Raw genomic sequence first — 13,813 nt, 5'->3', positions numbered from 1 at the left:
GCTGCCGCCGAGGTGAAACGCAACCAGCAACGCCCACAGTGAAAGCGTCAACGCGCGGTCACGTGAAAACTCAAGGCGCGCCGGGACGGGCCTTTGGGACGCGTCTGTGGCCCGAGTGCGACAGAGAAAGAGTGAGACAGAGCAACCGAGGATCTTGACGCATGCAGCGCTAGCAGCGTGTGCAGCTCGCGTTGCACGGCAGCAGTCGCCAGCCTGCGCCAGCCCGCATGCATGCGCTGCAGCGCCGTGCAGCGCCGTGCAGCCGGACTTGAGGACGTCGTTGGCGTCGGGGGGACCGGCTGGGGCGGCTCGCGTGCATCGTGCAGGCCTCAGAATGTTCCAGCCGTCCTCGCTGCACTTGCGTCGCTTGCGATGCCAGGGCGCAGGGCGGCATGGGCGGACGCCCACCAGGCAGGGCAGGCAGGGCGCACCGCCGCCGGGGCCTCCTCGCTTACCGGCGCTACAATATTGCGCCCAAAATCGCGTGCTCTGCAATCGCTGAGTGACGAAGTTGACCTCACCTAACCGGACGATGGACAGTACGGTCGCATCTTGAGGAACGCTTTTACGTACGAATTTTGTCCTTCCCCTCCTTCCCCTCCGATTCCTTTCCCATTTACACGACGGCACGCACACGCATGCACGCAAGCACACACACACACACAAACTTCCTGCGTCACCCGCATGCAGCGAGCCCTCACTGCAATTATCACCACCCGCACACCGACTAGGGGGCCTTCTGTAAATTACACACGTCGTCGCTGCATGCATGGCAATTTTTTCAAGAAGTGGGAAAAGGGGGAGGGGACATTTTCTTCTACAAAATTAGAAAATCCCCAGCGTTAAAATTGAGGATGCATTTTTATATGTCTCCTAGAGGTGCGTACTCGGCGCGGTCACTCTGCGGTGTAGTCGCGACTGACTGCTCGTACCACCAACCCCGTGCAGGTCGAGCAGAAAAATTTACGAATTTCTGTGAGTGCTTTGGTAACCAAACGGGGAAGGTGACAGCTGGAAGACCAAGGGTCCCTGGCGCTATCTGTGCGTCACGGCGGGAACTAGGCAGCCTAGGCGCGTGATGCCGCGTGATGGGGTTGGCTACAGTGGCGTGCTCTGGCGGCAGTCGCCGGAACTAGGATGAGATCACTCGACTCCGCTAGACTCCGCTTCCCGCCGTCTGGGGTGGCAAGGCTCGCTTTTCGAATCACCGCAACGTCCTTTCGTCGTCGACGAAAATTGTTCTAGGGCACAAAGAGTGATTTGGCCACTTTTCGGGATGAATTACCGTGTGTAAAACTAAAACTCAGTGCGATCCTAGTCCTCCTATGACCCTAATTTTTCTGCCTCCAGGTTGAAAGGAATGAACTCTTTATGTTGGATTTGGCGCGCTTCGCAAAGGAATCGTCTTTCTCGCGGTTTGCTGTTTGGTGGGGGCCGAGGTGACCGCGCATCTTTGAACGAGGCGCAGGTTGGATGCACTGGGTACACTCCGCGGCAAGACCAGAAAACGCGCGTGCACAAAAGCCGCCAGCGTGCGGGGCCACGTGGTGCCGCGCGCCCGTTCGCCTTCGCAGCCTTCGCTTGTGTCGTGAAAGGTGAAAGGCGCGGAGGAGCGCCCGCGAATTCGAGGATAGGCCACACGCGAGGCACCGCGGCCACGCCGCTCTCCCCTCCCTCTCTCTTTCGCACGCGGCGATGGTGGTGCGGCCGCGCAAGCCGCGCTGGCGAGAGCGCCGAGCGCCTTGCAATGCGAGGATAGGCATCCCGGACGGCACCGCAGAAAGACGGCTGCCTAAGCGCACCTGTCGCCGTCGCCAGAAAGCCCTACATTGATGTAGCGCTCTAGTCGCCATTGAAGATTTAGGCTGTAGTCAGCATCTGTCACTTCTGCTGGCAGGCGACACCCAACGGATGTGGCGTGCCAAACCAGCCAAACTAGACCACGGCCTCCATCGTGAGCACCAAGTTTATGATTTTCTCCTTCCCGCTCGAACACAGAAAGGTACGGAATGAGTCTGATCAATCATTGCCCGGACCGTCTGTGGGTTTTTTCCGTCCTATATTTTTGCAGGCATGGTTCCGGAAAGTCAAGGAGAGTATAGGTGGATGTCCTGAGCCTCGTTTCGCCGCCGAGAGATGGCGTCACCGGTAACAGAATAACTGAAGCAGGTGGGCCTTCCCTTCGCCACCCCCTTCGTCACGCCCCGTCGCCCCTGATGGGACCAGTTGGATTCAGGGAAGTGGAGACGATTAGACCACAATTTCTTTCAATTGTTAGTTTATTAGCAAAGACAGGATCACAAGCCCTCCAGATACAGTGCACAAAAGAGCAAAACACGAAAGACATTCTCAGATACAGTATTTGCAGTAAAAGAAAGACTGAAAGTGCCCCAGGAATAAAATGCAACTAGACATTTACCATCCATCAATGCTGGAACACGGCTTTCACACTGATGCATAGCCTCATCATCATATAATGGTGTAAATAAGTAATAAGTAAAATGATAATGGAATAAGTTAGTAATGAACAGGAAATAAATCTCAGAAAGCTAGCTAAAAATCTATAACTTCAGATGTTCACTATTTCTAGAATAATAATTTAATTTTTACAGATAATAGTTTAAGAATCACAGATGTTAATGACAACTTTCCCAGATGACTTTCTAGCTCTCATGTATTCCATGGCCTCATTAACTTTTTCAAGGTCAAAGTCTTCAGAGATGTGCGGGCTAATCAATCCTTGTTCACACATGTCGAGAACATCCTGAACGGTATCCCTAGAAGTTACACAAAACATGTAAGATTATACTGTCACTTGTTTCCAACTTTGCCGTAAAAAATGTGGGAGACATACCTGTAGACTTCAGGGTCCTTAGTCCTGTAGTACGATAGAGATACACCCAAGATGCTGTAGGATCCTTGCAGGAGCTCACTGAGCTGAAGCTGAGGCACCTGCCGAGAGGCAAATCCTGCCACTATCACAGTCCCTTCATGGGCAACACTGAATGAAAAGACAAAGCATTTAAAAGGACCAAAAACAACCACCTCACTGAAGAAGAAACTTGGTAAATTAGGAAGAAACTTCAACCATAACAAATATATAGTATGATGACGGTTGCTCACGTTTTAAGGGCAGCAGTGAAGACATCTCCACCCACAGCATCAAATACTACTTTCATTCCCTTCCCCTTGCTGACATCCTTGACAGTAACCTCTAAATCATGTGGGTTGAACACTAAAGCTGACCAGGCGCCTTTCTCTCTAACTAGTGACGACTTATCAGATGTACTGCACACACCAACAACCTTCAGCAGAAATAGTACATTTGAATATCAGTGCTGTGATGAAACAGTATATTATAATTCATTAAAATTTCTCTTTAAAGATGGGAGACTTAGCCAACATCAACATTATAGTATACCTTAGCACGATAAACATGAGAAGCTATGTCAACTGCCGCAAGCCCCAAACCTCCAGCAGCAGCAGTAATTAGTACAGAGTCTCCTTCCTTTAAGTGCGCTCTTCTTGCAAGACCAATCAAGGCTGTTGCATAGCTGTCTGGCAGAGAGACACATTTTTTGAAGCTAACAGATGAAGGTGCTTGCCAAGCATCCTATAAATTGAAAATTAAAAGAGTTATTGAAGAAGACTAGATTAATAGCTTCGTCATATTAATACAGAATTGCAAATCGTCACAAACATACTCACTTTCATAGATATGACACACTGCTCTGCAAAACCTCCATGATTATCCTTGTTTAAACCGACAATACGATCACCAACATTGAAGCCCTCTGCAGCAGCCTCACTACCAGCTTCCAATATTTCACCAGCTATCTCAAATCCAGGGGTGAATGGAAGCTTAAGTTGAGACTCATTTTCTCCATCGCATATCATAATATCGCTAGCATTGACTGCACAGTTCACCACCTTCACCCTTATCTGAAACGAGACAACCAGTTAAGAGATGTATCACTGCAAAGCAAAAGACATTTACAAAGCAACTTACTTCATCTTTTTTTATCTTTTTTGGAGCATTTACAGTTTCTATTACTAAAGGTTTCTTTAATTCTTTCAGAACAGCTGCTCTGTAGGAACTGGACTTTCTAACTTGACTGGGGAAAAAATTACTGAGAGGACCTAACCTTAGGGGAACCTCTTTCCTAAGTACCGCCTTACAAAGTACACTGCAGACTTGCTTTGACATCGGAACTGCCATAACTTGAATTAAAATTGAGACAAGGAAGCATTAATTGATCTTATCGTGAAGAGGAAACCATGTGACGATTTGAATTGGAGAAGAAATTAAAAGTTGAAAGGGAGGATAACCTAGCAGACAAGACACAACAAGAGCCCGAATCCTGCAAATAGTGGTATGAGAATTTTCTCCTTCGTCTGTATGAGAAATAGGTAGTAGGGCTAAGCAGAAGAAGCAGAAGCAGTTCTCGTGGAGGTTATGCGGCGCTTCATCTGTCCGAATTCGTTAGTTTTGGTTTACAATGCCGTCCTTTAGATGCCTCGTGTCTTGGATTCCATCACTATCCCAAGAAAGTGGTCGAATTTTTTTCCTGGGAAACAGAGGATTTATTGATTTCCCGTGCACTCAAAAGCAGCAGACTCGAGGGGCTAAGACAGATGCACCAATTCAAGATTCCATTTTGCTTGGAGAAGAGGATGATCCATCTGCAGAGGATGAAAGGATACAGAAAATAAGAGATATATCTGGGCTGCGACCGTCTCACAGAAACATTGCCAACCGCGTGCTACCATCGGAAGAAAAAACTCTTCCCCATGAGTTCACTGTGCGATACAATAAGAAGATGTTTGGTCGGTATGGCTACGAGTCTGGAGTAAACCCCTCTATATGCTGGCCTTCTAAATATGAATTGGAGGACAAGAAAGAATATGAATCGGTTGCCTACCCCTACACTATCGCTGAAGTTGCTGAGCGTGAAAGAGCTAAAAAGAAGCAATTAGAGGAGGAAAGGATGGAGAGGTAAGACATACTATCTACAAATGTTTTGCTTCTAATTTGTCATGCAATGTCAAACAAACACAATTTCTATTACTTTTCAGAGATAAACAAATAACTGAAAATGTCAAAAAGATGTTGAAATTGAAAGAGGAGTTCATACAGAGACAAGAAAAACACAGAGCAGATACCGAAGCTGCCAAGGTAAAATTTTAATTTGCAAAGTTGCATTACATTCCTTTTTTGAAGTTTTCTAACTTTCTTGGATGATTGGTTTGCAGGCATTCAAGACTCGCTTGATCGAAGAAGTTCGACTTCATTTCAATTATACTGTGAATGAGCGAGACGAGAAGTTTAGATTAGAGCTGAAGGAAAGAGCAAGGCAGCTGAAGGAAAAAGAGAAACTGTCTAAGAAAACCTCCAAGAAAGAGAAACTAGCTGAGGAAAAGGCTGCTAAATTTGAGTATCAAAAGAAAAAATTGTTAGAAGAGGAAGCTAAAAGGGCAGCCAAGAAGGCTGAAGAGTTGTAGCAAATTCTGATGTTCTGTTAGACCAGTCTGATTCATATGCTGGAGTTTTGAGCTGTTCAATTTGTAGACTGCTGATTTTGTAAATAAATTCTGTTTTATTTGGCCTTGTTGCTCTTGATCTTTAGCTCATTTGTTCAATTTCAACTGTTTCAGGAAGGATAGGTAAGAACCATGAATCAAAATTCCCCACCATGTCATAAAATTTTAATCAGTGCTAATTCTGTCCGCTCATCAAGATCAAGGCAGTCTCACAAACACAAAGCATTCAGTATTTATTCATAATAGGCAACCAAGGGACAAAACCTAGGGAAGTCTAGACATTGTAATGGGCACCCATTGTCAAACGTACAAAGAAACAAAAGAAATTTGTAGTTGTGTGTTGTGTAATTAGGTGATTAATAAATGTCGATTGAAACAAGTCAGGCATACATAAAAATCAATACTTAATGTATGAAGTTCTGTTAGAACTCAATATGCATCACAACAGTGCACAACACAATCTATCCTTCAATTTGGAAAAGCTGTTCTCTCTTTCTTCAGTGTTTCAAGAACAAAGTAGTATTTCATTATTTTGAAGACATTAAAATTCTAACTGAAGGAGAACCAAATATGAACAAACACCACACACAGCTGAGGGAAACATTATAAGAGGAGCAATGTCATAGCAACTATAAAAATTAAATTTGTGGTACAGAAAGCCGTTAAACAATCAAATCTAATGCAACCTTTCTTTTCTCATTTTTTTGAAAAATAATTTAAAAATGAAGTAGTGGACTCTTTAATCAATCAAACTATAGACAACCAACCAATAGTTGGTTGTCTATGATCAAACCCTCAAAAATGTGATGCCTGATTAGGTGCACACATTAAAGTTGCACTGATTCTGTCCCCGAACTACAGATGCTGTCTTTGAGTAAAACTCAAATTTAAACTCTTGATTAGAAGAAAAAAGCTAACAAAACCCCATATACAACTTGAATTCAGTGATTGAAAGTTTTGTCAAATACAATACAGGAACTAGGGTTGAAATTTGAGTGCAGCATCATAAGCTTTCATATGTGACTTACTTTTTTAATAATCAATTTAAAATCTACGCCCACCTACATGGTTTGAATTAGAGTTTGCATTACCAAAGTTATTAAATAATGGCCCAGATGGAAGGCTAGAGGACATGGTTGTGGTTGTTGGTGAAACTGAAGGTGAATTGGCACTTGATCCAACAAGCCTCTGTAACAAATTACCTTGCATGAGGCTGTCCAAAGCTTTTTGAACATTTGGATCACTTAAAATGGGCGTTGCTGAGTCTGATGGTTTCGATGGATTCCATGCACCAGTTGGCACAGATGAAGGTGTTGCTTGTGTTAAATTAGCCGAAACAGAAATTGAGGACATTGATGCAGCTGACGACATGACTGTGGTGGCTGCTGGAGTTAGGATGGGTACTGGTGGAGCTGCAACTGGAGCTGCAGCTGCAACGGGTACAGATGGAGCTGAGGCTACCACAGGGGTTGCCTTTGCACTCAATATGCTCAGAATTCGATTTTGAAGTTCTGCCTGTTTATCTACAGTTGGAGACTCTGTGAGAGAACAAATATGAACACAGATTTTATTAAAGCAAAAAGAAATCAAGCCATAGATGAGTCGGGTCATCACAAACCTCGAGTGACAATGGGAGGAGCAGCACTGGTGTCACTTTCACCAAGTTCTATTCGAACCTGAAGCTCTCGTTTACTTGTGAGATAGGCTATCACTTTGTCATACTGTAAAACAGTGAGTGGGCAATTTTCTGATAGTAAATTCAGAAGAGTCTGTAAAAAAGAAAAGATATATGTTACATAAGGTTAAAAATTTCAAAAAACATTGAAAAAATATTCTTTTTGATAGTTAAAAAGGGTGAGAGAGGGCACCCAGAACCAAGAACTATTTATAATTAATTGCATGTCAGCAAACCCTGCTGAACAGAGTAGTGATCGCGATTGATGGGCAAACAGGTGGCAGCCATTAGAGTTCTAACAAAGGCAGCGGATGCCGAGTCTCTTTAAGCCGAGCCCCGTGGGCGCCATTCCAGCCGACAACTCAAGTCATCTCAAGAGACCCATAGAAAAGAGAGCAAGTGTTGCATACCTGGATTGCATCTGGATGTTTCTCTTGCACAAGGGCAGCAGCACCCACCACTGGTATGGTTACAACTGGAGCAGGAAGTACAGCTGTCTTTTCATTTCTGCCAGGCTGCGATAATTTGTAGTCTTCAAAATTACGACTTATGAGGGTTATTGCATCCTTCAATGGCATGTTTCGATGAGCTGTATAGATATTTACTCAAATTTACAATAGGAATAGGATATAAGAGGCCAGCATTAAATACCGATTTCTAAAACAGAGTCTTACCCTCAGGAGTTCCATGGAGGATGTTGACCGTGAGTGAATCATGTTCTTCATTGATTGGTTCTATAATAATGGCATACAGTGTTCCACGGCTACTTATATTTCCCAGAAGACGGGACATTTGCACATCCCCATTGGGATACAAAATATCAACAGTCAACCCAAGCATTTTCAATCTCTCTTCAACAGTTTCAGCATAACGCCTAGATAAGATAAATATAGGGAAATGTTAATCCAGATGCCCTAAAGCCAGCAACTATTGTTGCAGAAGCATGTTAATACTCACGTTTGTTTCTTATTAATAACAATGATTTCACAATCATTTATTCTGTCAATACCCGGGGTTTGGATGGGAAGGCTGCGGGAATCAATGATTTCTGCCCTAAGCACAGGAGCACTGTAACATTGAAACATTGGAGAAAATTATTGAGAGGTAACAAGGATGACAGTGACTTTGTATGAGCACAAACCACATATCGTAATAGGCCAGATAAGTATGCCACTTTACCTAAATCTCTCAGCAGGTCTAGCATCTCGAAAATCCATTTCACGATATCTACTGGAGTCTCTTGATGTGGTATCATAGAAGCGATCTCTATCGGCTGAAGCTTTTGGGAAGTTATCGAAACTAAAAAATGTGAAAAAAGGAAACTGTTAATAAGATAAACTTTAAAGCTTACCATAAAAGAAAAATTGGCATAAAGTTTAACTTTTACCGGTCTCTTTCTCTTGGTCTCCAATCTCTATCGTCTCGCCTTTCCCTCGAGCGATCATCAAGAGGAGACCTATCTCGGAAGGGCTCCCTTTCTCTGTCATCTCTGAAGTCGCGATCACGGTCACGGTCGCGATCACGATCTCTCTCTCTGTCACCTACTCTTCCTCTCTCTCTGTCTCTGTCTCCTTCATCCCAATATGGTTCTCTGTCCCTGTCCCGGTCCCTGTCATCACGAAAGTTCTGCCCTGGCTTATTGAATACTCTTGCTTGTTTGACATCTAAAGAAAAAAGATAAAAAGAAGCACACTTATGAATGTAAATGATTTGGCTACATCAAGTTTAAAAAAAAATACTGGAGTAGAAGACTAAACAAAAATATTACCAAGCCTTCTCCCTCTAAATATTATATCAGGTTCTTTTATAGCATCCAAAGCTCCTCGTTCATTTTCAAACTGGACAAAGCCAAATCCACGGTTCAACAGAACTCCTGTAATATTTCAAACGATAAATGTAAACAAAACCTACATATTAGTTACCCAAATTTCCGAACAAGTTCCATTTAACACACCAGTAACCTTCCCAAACTGAGCAAACAGGTCTTCTATATCTTGACGGGAGACGTTGTCATGGGGGATACTCCCAACAAATATTCTTGCACTGGCTGTGGCCGGATCTTTCATGCTGAGCCTCTCTTGAAAGGTGGAATCACTATTAAAACCGCTCATTTTGGCAATGAACTACTGGCAATCTGAAAAGGAAATTTAGTGTTATAGATTTAACATAGAGGAAAATCGAGTTGAAATTTAAATGACATAATCTCATATATAATGAAGACCATAACCCCAAATGCCAGTATTTGAAAACACAACATGGGCAAGGAGGGTCAATTTCAAAAGACCATCCATGCAAAAATAAAAGGAAGATTAATTTTGCAAATTATAAACGTAAAATGAGTACACGGTAAAGATATAGAGATGCATTGCCATCGGCAAAACTGACGCCTCAGACACCGGTAGGCACTAGCATACTATCACCTCTACGCAACGCACGGGCACTCTGTAGAGTGCCTTTTGATGCCTTGAAGAGTCTGGCCTAGGCATTCTTACCTAGGTCAGCAAACCCTAGCAGAGTGAAATAGATAATGAAGTGAAACGCTCAGTAATTCTAGTTTGTTTACCACCACCATCGAGCTACCTCAACCTTTCATCCTCCATTACTACACGATTTGGGCCGATATTTTTAGGAGAGTAGAATAAGCGTAAAAACAAATGAATGTCTTCAGAAAATGATGAAAATATGGCCAAGACAAAGACGCAGAAATGTTGATAGTTGTTCGTGAATTTCAAAGCTCGAAATAAGCAGCAACAGATACTAGAATAGAAGCACACAATCACAAACATCCGAGATTTCGGATTTCAGCGCTACCGCTTCTAGTGGCGCCATCTTTTTCGAACTATAACCAACATGTTCACGAATCCACACGTTTGACAGATAAAAAGTCTTTGCCTGTTTTGGATTGGGGAATTTCAAACCTGCAGCATGTTGCTTATTATTCAAGAAATTTTACCAAGTGGGAAAGTTTTTGAATTTACATACTAGGTAAGTTTTGGCAAAGTTCAAGGAATGGTTGGCAGCAGCGTTTGTTTTGAAATGTTTTGAAAGAAAAGGAGGTGTCGTTTCGAAGTAAGTTTGGTTTCATGATTGTTTTACTGTAGTGTAATAGTACTCTAATCACATTACTATTTACCCTAGTAATAATAATCCATAAGTGTTGAAGCATGGTTGAAGTGGATTCAGTCACACTCTTGTACCGTCATCTTTTCTGCAGATTGAAGCCTGCTCTGCTCCTCGTGTCATCATGGACAGCTCTCTCTCTGAACCTGAAGAGGGCACTGGGCGGCTCTCACTTTCACTGGTTTCTTATGGCTCTGATATTGAAGAAGCAGATTCTTCCATTACTGCTGCTGTTAACCAGTCTTCAGACACCCTTGTTCCTCATGCTGTCGGTGACGTCACTGTGGGACTGAGTTCTACCCCTATATCGTCATCTTCGGAGGAAGAAGAAATGATTGCTAGTGTTGCTTCGCAGCTTGGCTTGTCTGGTTAGAGCCTAATTTGTTTTCATCAATTCAATCAATAATTTTTTGTGATAGCATAACTTGTGGTAAGAATCTCAGATTAAATCTCCTCTCTCTCATTTCAGGCGTGTCCCATGAAAAGTTGGAGCAACTATCTTTTGCTATGGAGAAAATGCGAGCTTCTCAGCAAAAGTACATAAGACTAAAAACTATATGGGATGCTGTTGTGACTGTTGCCAAAAAGCCAAATAGGTTACCAACACAGACTGCCCAAAAAGTTAATGCTGCTCTAGATCATATTGGTTTATTAGATTATGTTGTTCCAAATGAAGTGAATTCTTGTGATGGTGTGTTTGGTATATCAGAAAAACATTTGGAAGAATTGATACCAATTGACCTGACAGCTCTTGACATTCAACATTTGCGAGAAGCTGTAGAGGAAGAAATATGTCTTGATCACCAGAGACTGTTGTCAGCAAATAAAAGATATTCAGGTATTTATATTTCTATCTGCGCAGTATATTTATTTCATTTTTTATAGTTTTCTTAATTTTGTGTCTATAACTTTTCAGATATTATGTCAAAAGTTTCCGGGCCAGTTGCTTGCAATACAAGTAACAGTGCCGAACAGAAGAATACTCATGAACTGCTGTCACTTCGTCAGGAACTTGACCGAGAAATTTGTGTCAATGGGACTTATTTGGAAGAGTTAGACAATGTTTCAAGTAATCTTTTAAAAGTAAAGATTGATAGCTTTAAACGCATTAATTCAAACAGAGTGGATGCATTCCAAAGAAGATGTGAAATTTTAAAAACACATATACGGTATGCTTTTATATTTAGCTACTGAATTATTCATCTAAGCTGTTTCTATTTTAACTGATTCACATTTGTTTCAGGTCTTTGAACGACCAAATTGTCAATGGAATCTATCTTGAAGATGGGCATCTTGTTGATGCCTTCACTGAGCTGAGGAAGAATGTGGATATGTTAGTAACAGAGGCAAAATCAGAGTTATCCGCTCTGCAGAAGAAGAATGATGATTATGAGAAGTTGCAGGGCACTCACTTTGATAAAATTTTAGCAGAGTATCAAGACTTAATGCAAAAAATTTCAGAGAAAGAGTATACATTGAAAAATATCTCAAAGCGTTGAGACCTTCTTGTTGTTAGAAAATAAATATGGTAATGGGTTTGAAATAATTTTAGTAATTCTCACAAAATTCCTTACAATAATTGCTGAAAGTTGCCAATACAGCACACATTATGCACACAGAGAAACACTTTTGCTCTGCTTTGTGAAGTCTTCTTGTCCAAACACTGATTTCCAATTCTCAAACTATAAAATTTACACCACTAAAGCATTTTTTTTTTTTTTTTTGGGGGGGGGGGGTCTGCACACTTTATGTCACAAATAGTACCCCAGAAAGAATGGCCAAACAGCTGATTTCGTCCCTGGTCGATTCTAGATCTCTTCTCATTCTGCGCGCGTGCGAGTGGACACCAGCCGACACTGACCTTAAACGACAGTCTGCTCCTCGCGCTCAGACCATGTCCGTGCGTTGCAGTATAGGGCGGACATTGCAGCGATGGCAATCCACACTGCCTTCAGACGCCTCATATCCGTTTCCGATCGCATGAGCAGTCTCCGAATCCGCAACGCACCTGCCGAGGCCGGGGGGTGGGGGCAGGGCAGAGGCCAATGGTTTGTGCCGCTTGCGGTGCTTGTTGCTGTCGTTCTAATGAAACTACGAGTAGAACTGACGATTCGGATTAGTAAATTCGATTCACCAAATATCCCTTTCCCACCACAGAGGCTGATTCTAATGGATTTTAAGGTAGTTTATCAGCTAAGAGGCCTAGTCAAGTAGCTGCCGGGGGGGGGGATAATTTCCCCTTCCCAGGAGGCAGAAGTCCACGCTTTGTCCCTGTGAGTAGGCAATACGTGGAGCCCCTCCGCGCTAAGGCCCCTCCAAGGGCCGGCGCTGGGTCCGCCTATGGCAAACAATATTTTCACCCACTACGAGAACCATATGCAGAGACAGGTGTGGACCCAGTGGAGAGCTAGGGAAGGACCGAGTCGCAATATTTTTTGCTTTGCAGGCTGAAACTCTGGCACATATTGCCACCCTGGGCGCCTAACCTACCCTAGTCCAAGCCGAAGAGGGGTGTTCGCGGACGTGGCTCCCTAGCCAGGACCGTGGCCCCGCGTATCCGCAGTTATCTGCAGCCTGGCACAGCGCGCGCCACAGCGTGGAGGAGAGGTGGCTCCTGTGGGACGTAATGCGATGCCTTGCCTGAAGAGGGCGGGGGCCTTTCGCTCAGCTGTTGCCGAACATGCCGCCACCGAGGAAGGAGAGAGAGAGAGAGAGAAAAGGACAGCCTGCTTATTAACTGCAGCGGGGCGTGGCACGGTGTGGCTGGTGCGGCCTGGATGCGCGTGCTGCTGGCGAAACGCTTGTATCGCACCTGGCTGCTCCATGCAGTCCACGTCCAGCGGATGCGTGTGGAACGGAGCGGCGGCACACACCGACACTCGTCGACAGTGCAAGTAGTACACACCAGCTACACACATGGTTCAGCCAGTGTTTCTGACCTGTCAAGGACCCAAACAACTTTGGACAATTTTGCAGACTCGTCTCAATGACCCGGAGAACTGTACTGACTATGTGCTGTGTGAGTGCAAGCTAACCGTCCTCTAGAGAATTTGATTCCCTTAGTTTAGTTCTACCGCGTGGACGCAAATAGTGAACGCTTTGCGAGTTCGTGGGTCCATTCTCGGCACCAAAGAGGTGGTAGAGAAAACGAAGGCAGCTTGCTATTCCAAATGCCGGGTGACCTTGAATCCGTGCGTAGAGTCTCTTCACTCCAGGAGCTCCAGGAAGTCCAGCCGACAGGCCTGGGAGCCACGAGACCCGAGTCTCGCGCTGGACGCGCTCTGGTTGAGTCAGTCGCATGTAAATCGCGTTTCCCTGTTCGCTCGATCACGAAAATAGACAATGATTTTTCCGGCCGAGGCACGAGACGCCTTTGAAACTCGCTGCGGACCGATCGGGACCGATACCGGAGTGTCGTTTCGACGCTCTGTCTCTGTCCATCGTCTTCTTCGCCCCTACAGACCGGCCACGCGACAG

The 13,813-nt window shown here is 44.2% G+C and overlaps 4 protein-coding genes across 12 annotated transcripts; 2 read left to right on the top strand and 2 right to left on the bottom strand.

Moving 5' to 3' along the window:
* Positions 1–2,261: 2,261 nt before the first annotated feature.
* LOC117650448 (quinone oxidoreductase-like protein 2) lies at positions 2,262–4,497 on the bottom strand. The gene is made up of 6 exons (XM_034393894.1): positions 4,010–4,497; positions 3,709–3,942; positions 3,422–3,613; positions 3,124–3,305; positions 2,855–3,001; positions 2,262–2,777 (listed from the first exon to the last, which is right to left on the bottom strand). The coding sequence occupies exons 1-6, from the start codon at positions 4,217–4,219 to the stop codon at positions 2,621–2,623; spliced, it is 1,122 nt and encodes a 373-aa protein (XP_034249785.1). The 5' UTR covers positions 4,220–4,497; the 3' UTR covers positions 2,262–2,620.
* Positions 4,396–5,612, top strand: LOC117650450 (growth arrest and DNA damage-inducible proteins-interacting protein 1). Its single transcript, XM_034393898.1, has 3 exons — positions 4,396–4,996; positions 5,077–5,176; positions 5,254–5,612. The coding sequence occupies exons 1-3, from the start codon at positions 4,500–4,502 to the stop codon at positions 5,500–5,502; spliced, it is 846 nt and encodes a 281-aa protein (XP_034249789.1). The 5' UTR covers positions 4,396–4,499; the 3' UTR covers positions 5,503–5,612.
* A 72-nt stretch (positions 5,613–5,684) lies between these two features.
* LOC117650446 (nuclear receptor coactivator 5) lies at positions 5,685–10,373 on the bottom strand. 8 transcript variants are annotated; one of them, XM_034393893.1, is made up of 10 exons: positions 10,350–10,373; positions 9,171–9,350; positions 8,985–9,089; positions 8,604–8,880; positions 8,396–8,515; positions 8,174–8,284; positions 7,891–8,090; positions 7,627–7,805; positions 7,160–7,310; positions 5,685–7,079 (listed from the first exon to the last, which is right to left on the bottom strand). In XM_034393893.1, exons 2-10 carry the CDS (start codon positions 9,325–9,327, stop codon positions 6,586–6,588), a joined length of 1,794 nt encoding a protein of 597 aa, XP_034249784.1. In that variant the 5' UTR covers positions 9,328–9,350; positions 10,350–10,373; the 3' UTR covers positions 5,685–6,585. The 8 variants fall into 8 exon arrangements, with proteins under 8 accessions (XP_034249784.1, XP_034249783.1, XP_034249780.1 ...); XM_034393892.1 differs by lacking the exon at positions 10,350–10,373 and adding an exon at positions 10,001–10,024; XM_034393889.1 differs by lacking the exon at positions 10,350–10,373 and adding an exon at positions 9,780–9,991.
* LOC117650449 lies at positions 10,021–11,882 on the top strand. 2 transcript variants are annotated; one of them, XM_034393897.1, is made up of 5 exons: positions 10,021–10,201; positions 10,431–10,704; positions 10,806–11,174; positions 11,253–11,505; positions 11,580–11,882. In XM_034393897.1, exons 2-5 carry the CDS (start codon positions 10,461–10,463, stop codon positions 11,833–11,835), a joined length of 1,122 nt encoding a protein of 373 aa, XP_034249788.1. In that variant the 5' UTR covers positions 10,021–10,201; positions 10,431–10,460; the 3' UTR covers positions 11,836–11,882. The 2 variants fall into 2 exon arrangements, with proteins under 2 accessions (XP_034249788.1, XP_034249787.1); XM_034393896.1 differs by having other exon boundaries at positions 10,021–10,285.
* The last annotated feature ends 1,931 nt before the right edge of the window (positions 11,883–13,813 follow it).

Source organism: Thrips palmi, unplaced genomic scaffold (assembly GCF_012932325.1).
Source record: "Thrips palmi isolate BJ-2018 unplaced genomic scaffold, TpBJ-2018v1 HiC_scaffold_5, whole genome shotgun sequence".
Classification (NCBI taxonomy): Eukaryota; Metazoa; Arthropoda; class Insecta; order Thysanoptera; family Thripidae; genus Thrips; species Thrips palmi.
The sequence above is the reverse complement of the archived record's forward strand: the minus strand, read 5'-3'. Positions and strand labels throughout refer to the sequence as shown.